The following is an 11,951-nucleotide window of genomic DNA, read 5'->3' as shown; positions in this document are numbered from 1 at the left end:
CAGCACGTAAGATTTTTTTGTCAGATGGAGACTCAGCCGCACATCTAATAGAGCTAAGATTTGGCCTTTTTTCTTCAGATCAGTACAGACAAAACGGGCAAAATCTGACTAGTCAATGGGGGCCTTTAGTCACTCATGGTCAAGTTCCACACCTCTGAAAAGAACAATTTGACTCCATTTAAAACCACTGTTTAATTTTATGCAGCTAGGCTGATTCAGCATTTTTAATGTTCAGTTTTAATTAACTCTTTATGAAAACAATGAAAAATCAAAAAAAAAAGTACACACACACACAGATCAGTTTAATAAATTCTTTACTGTATTTAGAAATAAAAATCACAGCATAATTCCCTAAAGTTACCACTAAAGGTGATCAATTTTGGAAAACATTTATCATAAAATATGTGGCCTCTGCAATTTCATGCATCTTATGTGGCAGATTTTGAGCACCACATATTTAATGATACATACATTTTCCACAACAGCAAAAAATATTCAATAAAAAAAATATACAAATATCTGTTATTTTTTATAACTGCAAATGAACTGCCTTTAAAAACTAATAGCAATTTGCAATATATCTGTATGTCTACAAGTATAATACATAAAATATATTTTATATTTATTACATATCCACAGAGCTTTTAATTTTGTTCTAAATTGCATACAATATGTATATCAGCATGTTCCTTTTTTTACATTTATTTACAATTCAACTACAGCATACAAGTAATCTACTGTACAAACTTAAAATCTATTTTTAAATATATATATCAAAAATAAGGAAGATACACATGTACATTATTTATAAGTCATATGCAAAGTTAAGACATTTTAAAATTATTGCACTTGCATATTTTTGTTCATTTTTCTATTATTTAACAAATTATTTTAAAAATACTAAATTACACAGATTACTTTTGCAGTCTACATATAACGTTAGATCAATAGATCCAAAACATATTACAGTATAAGCTATTTTACCTTCAAATTAATATTTTTTTTTAAATAAGTCCTTATTTTTTTTTTACTTTTTGATTTATTAAACGTAACCCGTATTACTAAATATCAAACACAGTTTTTGGTCAGCAGGCAAATAAAGTGAACTGCAAAAGTGAATAAATTTGTAATCTGCAATGTCTTTCAACATAATTACATAAGTATAAAGCCTAAACTACACAGTCGGTTTGAAGTCTCTGCAACTGAATATTGTGATATGAAATTGCTTATATAATAAACACTGTGCAATTTATGTTACTATGCGCAATTGCCTGAGATTAAACTATATGTATCTGAAATCTCATCACAGAGACCTAAGGAGCATTTCTGCTTGGAAAAGCTATAAAAATGTTAAATGAAAACTGAAACGGCATGAATTATGAAATTAAACAAAATTGGATCATCATAGGAAATATAGATGATCCAAAAAGGTGTGCTTGAGTAACTCAATGATTGACTGAAAATCGCTTGTGTAGTTTAGCACATAGATCTAAATATTAATAGTATTTGCAAAGATTCAGAAAAAAAATCCATCTATGAGTAGTTTGAAACATTAAGGGGTTAATGCAGTTGTAGTAGTTGTAGTTAATTAACATTAACATTCAATCTACCACAGCCATCTCCCGACAGGGGAGATGGCTGCAGGGCCCTATTCAATGCTGTCTTCTCCGACAGCATTGAATAGGGGATCTCGGCAGAACGAGCCCGACTTCACAAACATCATCGCCTGGCAATTTCGGAAAGCAAATGTTTGCCAATCAAACACTGACTTTCATTTTAAAAAGAACAATTAGAAAGTTACCTAATATAATTGCCTGTGTTAAATTAGAACATGTTTGTATTTACCTGTGCACCAAATTACACAAATGACACCCACCATAGGCAGCTAATCACAGAGAAGGTAAAGGGGTGTACACATGGGGAACTAGCTGGGGGATTTTGACTAGTTCCGTAAGTAGAGGGAATTCAACAATTTGCTTACTTTTAACCCTGTTTTTATCTAACACGTACTGTAAATGTCACCATTACTTTTAACTTATTAGTTAAATATTCAATGAAGAATAACTTTTTATATTAAAGCACTGAAGATAACCAATGTCAATAAATTAGTAGACACTGCCCATACATAGCGCGATGGACAGGTGGGATGTGATAAGCGCTCCCGCATACACACCACATCACACAGCACAAAAAGTATGTGCTGCCCGCACTCTGAACTAGATTGCATCACATATAGTTAAAAATGTTAAAAATGCATGGTGCTTTAACCCATTGCATCTGTTTTCAACACACACACAGGTTGAATATCCCTTATCCGAAATGCTCGGGACCACAGCATCTCCGGTTCCACTGTGCCTGTGAATGCACCCGTGGGACCGGAGATTCTGCTGAAGAGGATTCTGGAGGTCGCTGTGGATACCAGGGGATGAGGTAATTATGAATAAAGAGACTTTGGGGGAGAGAAAAAAAATATTCTGAAAAACCACGGTTTTCGGAATATTTCATTTTTTTAAATATACGGATAAGGAAGACTAGACCTGTCTACCTGTGTGTGTGTGTGTGTGTGTGTGTGTGTGTGTGTATATTTAAGAAGTTAACAAAATCACATTATGTTGCGGGAAACTCACTTTAATTATTCCCTTATATAAACAAACATATATCCCCACTTTGGTATCCTATATTCTTGGGATATTTTACATCTTAAAGTGAAAAAAAGGTTTTAGATCAGCACCTAAAGCTAAATTGAAGCCCTATGGAGATTTTCAGTTTGAGCTAATTTATCAGATAAATTCTATTGACAGAAAGAAAGTGCATAGTATGAATTGTATGCGTTTATATGAGAATGTGAAATGTGATTTTATTACTATTTTAACGGAGTCCAGATTTTTGTGAAAGTGCTGAAAACCACAATGTATCTTGTATGCACAGTATAGGGACATTTCTGAGGACAAAGTTTTTAATGCGGATACTGTTCCTAAAAGTTAAGGCCCAAACACGCTGGGCGACTTTGAGCTAAAGGCCACTCAAAACAGCAAGTTTGAGCTGCTTTCAACACAAAGCCGCCCAGTGTGTATTTCCCGGCAGATAAGCAGTTATGCGCACTCCGGCATAATCGCCGGGAAAGACGCTCTTCTACCAGCAGATGAGCAGCTTTGAGGACGGCTTTGCATAGCGCTGTGCTATGCAAAGCCGTCCGCTACCCACTGGCCATGCCAGGCAGATGGAGAGCCGCTCAGTGTGTATGCAATGAGCGGCTTTCCCCCAAGCGATGACAGAGTCATGGTTGTCCATACACACTGGGCATAATCGCCCAGTGTGCATGGACCTTTATGGATAATTGTTAATCAGATTCATGGAGTTTTCAAAACTGTTCTGCAAAATATTTGTATCATTCGCCCAGTTCTCAGAGCAGGAAACCGCAGATGTAAGTCAGCATAGACTGACTAAGATTTGCGAGCACTGCAGATATCATTAGATGGTCGGCGACCATGAAATAATTTTATGCACACACGCAAGCCCGCAAATGGATGTTATGCAAAACATCCATTCTCAATGCGCCAGGTTTCTTCGCTGAGCTGTGGGGGCAGGCATTTGCAAGCCCGTGGGAGGCGATACATGCTGTTCTGCTCCTCAATGCTCCCCCCACTGCTCGCCGATATTGAAATGATATTGGCAGCCACCGGATCTGCCGGTGTGGACAAACCTTAAAACATCAACAAGCATGCAGATGCTGTACTCAAGTGAAAGCAATGGAGTATTGCTGAGTGCCCATCAAAATATACACACTTTCCGTGTACTGAACAGGACTCCATTGGTCTCATACTCAGTGCATGAGAAATACATATCCTTACACAAAAGCTTTTCTCTGACAGTGGGACGCATGGACAACCCTGTCCTAAAAACTATTTATTTTCAAAAGATTTGTGCAAAAAGTAGCCAATTCAAGTGACAGGTCTGATTCACAAAAATAAACTTCTATGTACATAAGAACAAAACGTGTTCAATCTCCACAGGGTGACCGTTTAAGATTTCATGTGGTCAAGATTTTCTTCAGTATGAGCAGCTATTGTGCAGTAATGCCATCACAATAAGTGTGAATGGGCATGTGCCGCATACCTGCAGGTGCCACAGGGAATATACTATACATTCGCACCCAGGACTATTCACAGCCAGCTACAAATAATCATTGCCACAATACACGCGCATGTGCAAAAGGATGAGGATAACGAGGCTGTTAGCATCTGTTACTGTTTTTGTCAAATACGTGACCAAATCATGTCTCCATTAAACAATAAAAAGGAGCGGTGTTTGACAGAAGAATGCATCAAGTATTGGTGGTCAATGCTTTCAAAAAAGTTAAAAATAGAGTAGTAAAATAAGAAAACTTCATATAGACTGTGTGTGTACAAAGGGTATATTTGTGGAAACAATAAACAAAAACACTGTTGATTTAAAGTATTCAAATAACTTTACGGTATGTCAACAATTATGTCAACTGAAATGGGGGAGCTACAAAAGTGCTTATAAAGTAATTTATATGGACTTCCTGGAAGCCCATTTAGAAAATATGGCTGATAGTGTGTCAGAACCAAATATAAACTGTATAAGAAATGAACATGAATGTACTGTACATAAAGGGGTAAAGGGCCTGTAATTAATCAGTGCAGTCAGTGGTGTAGCTAGAATTTTTTCTCCCCCTTGCCAACAAAAATTCCATCGTACCCCCAAGAAGGGGGGAGGCAATAGACTATGGGCGCTGCTGGTTACGTTGACAGACGACCCAGGAAGCAGTGAGCGCTAAGCTGGTCCCGCTCCATGCATATCTAATAAGCGGGGATCCAGCACAGTGCATATTTAATAAGCAGATCCCTGCCCCCGTGCATATGTAATGAGCAGGACCCGCTCCTTAAATATGCATGGGGTGGGGACCCGCTCATTCAATATGCACTGCACTGGGTCTCTGCTCATTAGATATGTACAGGGCAGGACCAGCTCCGCTCTCACTGTTGCCCGGGTCGCCTGTCAGCTCAGTCAGCGGCACCCGCCGCTCCCCCAAGCCGCCGCAGGGACTGCCACATATGTAGCTATGCCACTGAGTGCAGTATAACTGAAAGCATACAATAGACATTCCCTAGTCTGGTTTCCTACCCTCTGCACTGATCTGTAGACACTGCTCTAACAATGATAGCATATTATAGTAAAACAGATGTTCGATTCAATCTTCTAAACTATAAATTGTTGTTTAATCTAATTGGGGAGCATGTTACAAGTTGTCCACATTTCAGAATGTGGACTTGGATGGAAGGTCCACATTTCATCATTATGAATGTCAACAGACAGAATGTCAACAATCAAGTCATGTTGACATTCAGAACATATACTATGCCAATGTGGGTTATAGTACTTTTTCTCTGCACAAAAGCTAAGATGGAGACAATACAATCCTCTCCCACAACTCTCGGAGACTGATATGTTCTTTGTAAAACAATCTTAAAGCATAATTAAATTGAGCAACGTAATTAAACTTTATGATTTATGCTTGCATTAGCAAAGTGAATATATTAAGACACAAAATAATGTACAACTAATCTACAGTATATAGTAAGGTCTCACCCCCTAAACAGATCCCACTGTAACTAAGGGACAGACCCCGGTGCTGAGAGAAAGACCACTACACTGGGAGCAGGCAAGGCTAGTGGTACAGGAGGGAGTAGACAGAGGTCATCTGCCATATTTCTTTAAGTCAGGCAGGATAACAAGTTTAGTTGGGCCAGAATCTACATCAAGACACTGAACGTGGTTATCCTAAATAAAGCTGGCCATACATCTACAGATCGATTGTCAGATTGGGCTGGTTGGAACAAAATCCTGGTAATGGATGAGAGCGAAGAAAAAGGATTGTCTTTTTTATGGTGCACTGGATGTAATGGCGTAATGGATGAGAGCAAATGACAGTTGACCATAAGCTTTTAAATGCTGAAAAACTGCCAAAAACGGTCTTTCAGATATTACCAGGTTTTTGTTCCAACCAGCCCAATCTGACAATCGATCAGTAGATGTACAGTATGGCCACCTTAAGTTTAGTTCTCAGAGCTCCCAAACAATGCAAGTTATCCAAGTTTACAGAAGCGCAAATGAAAGTATTAGCACCACTTGTGAATTTCAGAAATTGTGTCAGCAAGTAATAAATGCACCTGTGATCCATCAAAGAGATATAGAAAACATGCACTGTTAGTGTGTACAGAGTACCAGAATTGGTTAAAAAAAGAAACTGTTAATTATTGTAATACAGAAGTCTGTAATTTAGTCTACACTGCGTTCTTATACTTAAAATTATGCAGCCTGTATTATAAAGTGATAGATTTGCTTTTTAAATGATGTAAAATCTAAGCACTCATTTGATTGTAGGGAAATTAATTTTGGGGGAATAATAAACTATATTAATATTCAGATAAATAAATAGGAAAGTTTGACATTAAAAACAAAATATTTGTTTGAAAAAAAAATTGCATTTAAAGTTCAAAACATTCCTATAATGATATAGATTTAATGGGTATATGGGTGGCAGACAATGCCTAGGTCGACAGTCAACTCAACACAAACCAGATGACATGAAAAATGATTGACACATGAAAAGGTCAACATACTGTAAATTTTAGATTTGTTAATTTTTTTTCTTAATTTTTCAGTCTTTACCATACATGTGGCCTCTGAAGTCCTCCGAGCGCAGCGGTAGCAGAGTGAGGATCCTGGGCCAAAGCGTGGCAAGTGTAGTGAGCCACGCAAATGGATGCAGTGCATTAATTGGAGGTCCAAGTGCTTATGTGTCCACATTGACACAATAAAAACTCAATAATCAACCTTTTTGGATCAACATTTTGCATTTCAACCTTTTGCTTGTGTCAATCTTTGGTCAGTGTCGACCTTGTACATGTCAACCTTGACATTGTCTGTGAGCTATAACATGTGTTTTGTTATACATTACCACTTATCACTTTATGTGACACATTAAGGTACAGAACGGTTGGCTATCAAGATTAACCACCTTCTACCGTATACAGTAATCGGTTTTTCATGGTTTTAATTGGTACATTAAAGCAGTTCACATCTTGAAGGCAGAGTTTAGTGTAGGTGTGTTTTTTCATGATATGGAAAAAGGAATACAAACTAGATCTTGAATATCGAAACCCTGTAGTATACGAATAGTATGCATTTCTGCAATCATGCTCTTCAATTATATTCTGAGGGATCAGATCTTTTTATTGCATGAATACTACATTTCCTACTTTTAAAACCCACCCATCAGTGTAATTCTAGAGAGCAGGTTTAAGGGATAAGTGCATGTGTGTGACTATACAATTTGCATACTCAATATCTCACACATTGTTGTACACAGTAGTGCCATAATGCCATTATGCAGCAGCTACAGTAACAACTTGCATTAAAGAAAGAATAAAGTAATGCAGTTTAAGACTATGGCCGGCTCTGCCGGGAACCCAGGATGACTCTCTGACACAGTGAGATAAGCAGGAGTCAAATCATATATTCATTTCTTGAAGCAAAAAAAGTCACTACTGTACACACATGGTGTGATCTATAGCGACCAATAAGATTCCATCATATCTAGTTAATTTTCTACTAGACTAGTTCCTAAGGGTTACACTTTAGAAAATGTGATCACATTTTTTATTTCTTAAATAAACCCTAAGGGCAAGATGTATCAAGCTTCAAAAAGTGATCAAATGGGGAGTGATAAACAGCCAATCAGCTCCTAACTGCCATGTTCCAGGCTGGGTTTGATAAATGACAGGTAGTAGCTGAATGGCTGATTGTGTATCACTCTCCACTTCATCACTTTTTGAAGCTATACATCTGGCCCTAACACTTTAATATTAGCAATACAGTATAGAAGAAAAACTATTTCATTTTCCACCAATTGTCGATCCAAGCGACAACCAAAAATGGTATACTATGGAACCTCCACGTGATAGTACTGTATTAACAGCAAGTGATTAGAATAGGATAGACAGGTTGCTCAATTGATCTACTGTAGTTGACATTTATATATGGAATGAGTATGAAAGTTAAAAATTGACAAGCAGAAACAGCCAGTTCACAGTGCAAATACATTACATGTCCCTGCTTCTGTAAGTCTGCATTTTTCTGCACTAGAACATTCATATTGATTGAACCCTACTAAATAATAATGTTACGCTAACTATTAACTGTTAATATTGTCCATTCAATAAAACTGAATATGAAGCGCCTGGATCTCTGATCTCAGCAAGTTAATCTGGCAGGGCATAGTAGTCAATTTTAGAAAACAAACTGCAGTTCGGTCACAGTTATTAGAATGTGCAAAAGAAAATGGACTCTAGACATCATGAAGAACTCCAATCTTAGTCACCATAGCTAAAAATGGATTGTGCCTTCCTGCCTGAGCTGAATCCATGAACGAATCCTCTGAAGGATTTTGACAGTCGCTGGTCCAAATGCACTAAGCTTCAAAAAGTGATCAAGTGGAGAGTGATAAACAACCAGCCAATCAGATCCTAACTGAAATTTTTTAAACCCAGCCTGTAATATGACAGTTACTGCATGAGCTGATTGGCTGGTTGTTTTGAAGCTTAGTGCATCTGGCCCAGCATGGAAAACATCTTTCCATTACAAACATCTTTGGAGTCTTTGCATACGTTCAATGGACAAGATTGTTAAATACATAACATTATAAATGATATCATCAATATGCAAATATAAACATTATCAACAAATATAGGTTTTACATTTTCCTGTGTTTAAGTGCTACCAACTCTTAGTACGCCTTACAAATAAATACATCTAAATTGACTTATTTTTCTTAAAAAGGTAAACTCCTGCCAATGTAGAAGCCATGGTTTTCCAAGCTACTTATTAAATTAGGATATTTTTGTCATCAATGTCGCAGACAAACATACTGTAGGATCCAAAAAAAAAAAAAGTTTATGTCACACAATATTCACATTTTAGCTGCAGCATTTTAGTACCAGAAATAATCCAGCAGATATTACACAGTGAACATAAATAGGTCCAAACAAACTAAATTGCTGAGCACTGTCATTTTACTTAATATTATCGACCTATCAGAAACAGTGTTCAACTTGTGTCTGACGTTCCAGAACACTCCCTTTACCCCTGATACGCTGGCATTGTTCTTCCATTTTGTGAACACTTTATTGTTACCACAACCCTTTTGTGTCACTTCTTTGCTTCTATAAATAAAATGGACATTGCAGATCAGTCATCAATCTTAACAGGAAGAGAATCTGATGAATCTGTTGCATTTGACTGAGAGGGAATCCAAACGGTGGTGTCCTCTCCCCTGGAGATTTTCTCCCACTGATGTAGATTATCCCTTAACACAGGAAAACATAAAAACATAAAAGATAAGTTTCACATAGAGGTATTGGGAACAGATGGTCTGGGCATGCAATCTTACATTCTATTTATTTGTGAAGATACTGCATTTATAAAGAAAGCATGGTCACGTCAATTTAAAAAAAGTACAAGATAACCCTTGTGCTGGGCTGCAACTGGGGGGTGGGGGGGGGGGGCATGACTTAGGTGATGGTTGTGGTTCCTGTAGGTGCATGCAGGGGAGGGGGAGATAGGGTGGAACCAAATGCTTTGCCCTGAGTGATAAAAATACTCAATTCAGTCCTGCTAGTTGCAAACAATCAACCTACATGGTAATACCCCCGAATGTAAGGCAAACAAGTGCCTTCATTGGCACAATAGTGATAGAATGAGTGAATTAAGTAGCGATATTGATTTGATAATGGTTTCTACTTAGTCACATCTATTTCTTGTTTAACAAATTTAGTTAGTGACATACGGATAGGTAGGTAATACAAATCTGTAATGTTAATGGACACTAAAGGGCTGGTCCAGAATTGCACACAAACACTGGCATAACTATAATGGGTACAGCGTGTGTGTGTACATGTGTGTGCATGTGTGTGCATGTGCGTGTGTGTGTTTGTGTATACATGCATCCAGTACCAATACGGCATCCACTTCAGCCATTCATTTTTATTTTTTAACTAAATATTTTTATTAAGGAAATTTTTTATTACAAATTATGCAGAGCAGAATCAGCGCGGGAACAATAATGCACAGTTATAGTCTCTGCCGTCAACATAAAACACATAGTATTAATACAATTTCACGTTGAGAAAGAATATACTATAAATGAAAAACAAAAAACAAAAGGGGAAGAAATTAGATAATTAAAAGGGAGGTAGGGTGGGGTGTGATTCCATAAAACCTTGTATGACAAAAGTTATATATAGCAGAGAGGGATAAAGATATCTATAATATCCCCAGTGAGCTATGACTGTGGTGAGGGTAGTAGAGTCTCCTAATAGTCAGACCAGGGAAACCATTTAGTCTAGTGATGGCTAACCTTGACACTCCAGCTGTTGAAGAACTTCACATCCCAGCATGCCCTGCATCAGTTTTAGCATGGCCAAAAAAGTAAAACTGTAGCAGGGAATGCTGGGATGTGTAGTTAAACAACAGCTGGAGTGTCAATGTTAGCCATCACTGATTTAGTCAAAGGAATATTTAAATCCAATGGTTTCCATTTCGTAGCTGCTATTAGCCAACCATTTTTAATACTTACCCTCCAGAGTTCCACATTGGTAAAAGCAGCTTTGCAGACAGTTATGCATGTGTATTAGGAATATCATGGTGAAAATGGCAGTGCCAATTTCCTAGAGACCTGCACACTAGGCTCTCGGATAGCACTAGTTTTGGAAATACATGAGGCCTCGCTTAATTCTAAAATTTAGGCTGTCCAGCAATTGTTTACTGTATGTAAAAACAAATCGCTATTTTCTCTATATTAAATGAATTTCTACCCATGCATAGCAACATGGTTTATTCCAGGAGTAAAGTGATCCTTCCTCTGCTTGTACTTAGAAACCCCTGAGGCACAGGAAGCATAATCCCCAATAATCAGTTGCTGGGACCCGCGGTAACAAATGTGATGGGAATTTATTTTATACCCAACCCCCAATTATTTCACCCCATCGTCAATTCATTTATGGCTCAAAAACAGCTGTTAATTGGATACTGTGATGATGACCATCGTTCATTAATCATTATATCCAATGTTTTTATGGGTTGAAAAAACATCATGCTCTGACTATTGAACCACTGTCTGCTTACATTCGCCAGTCCAGGATGGTAAAAGGGATATCAGTTGGCCCGAAAGACTATAAAATCTCATTGTTTGCAGATGAGGCATTACATACCTTATCTTCCCCCCAAACATCACTCCCTAATCTATTTACTATTCTTAAAACATACGGTTATTTATCTGGTTATAAGATCAATCATACAAAAACTGAGGCTCTACCTTTTCATTTGACTCATGATCATTTACTACCTCTTAAAGCAAAATATAACTTTACATGGAAGTCAGATAAAATAAAATACCATGGCATTTACATTACTAGTAATTATAATTCACTATATAGTGCCAATTTTCCAAAAATTCTCTCTTCTATAAAAATGGATTTACACAAATGGCAACCAAATTATATATCCTGGTTTGGTAGAATAGTCGCTCTTAAAATGAATATTATACCACGACTTCTCTATTTATTTCAAACGCTGCCCGTAGAAGTTCCATATCAGATTATTTCCCAGCTACATAAATGGTTTATAAAATTTGTCTGGAAGGGGAAAAATCCTAGAATTAGTTTTTTTACTTTACGCAAGGAAACCTCCAGTGGTGGACGTGGGTTTCCAGATATTAAATTATATTATTTGGCTACACATCTCAGTCAGGCGGTGGTCTGGTTTGCTTCTACTTTGGGTCCAAGTTGGGTGGATCTTGAGGTTACTTCCAGTGGAATTGTGACGATCCCTCTCGTAGTAATGCTTCCCTCGAAATATAGACACCCTGA

General features: G+C 37.4%; 1 protein-coding gene across 7 annotated transcripts in view; it reads right to left on the bottom strand.

The window, feature by feature from the left end:
- Positions 1-297: 297 nt before the first annotated feature.
- The window catches only part of PDE10A (phosphodiesterase 10A), a 400,353-nt gene continuing 388,699 nt past the window's right edge, over positions 298-11,951 (bottom strand). For all 7 annotated transcript variants that reach the window (XM_083176481.1, XM_083176480.1, XM_083176485.1 and 4 more), the window contains one exon: positions 298-9,391. In XM_083176481.1, coding sequence (XP_083032607.1) covers positions 9,274-9,391 — 118 coding nt within the window. In that variant the 3' untranslated portion in view covers positions 298-9,273. The remainder of the gene's footprint in view (positions 9,392-11,951) is intronic.

Source organism: Crinia signifera, chromosome 3 (genome assembly GCF_055691185.1).
Source record: "Crinia signifera chromosome 3, ASM5569118v1, whole genome shotgun sequence".
Lineage (NCBI taxonomy): Eukaryota > Metazoa > Chordata > Amphibia > Anura > Myobatrachidae > Crinia > Crinia signifera.
Note: the sequence above shows the minus strand (reverse complement) of the source record. Positions and strands in the feature narration are given on the sequence as shown.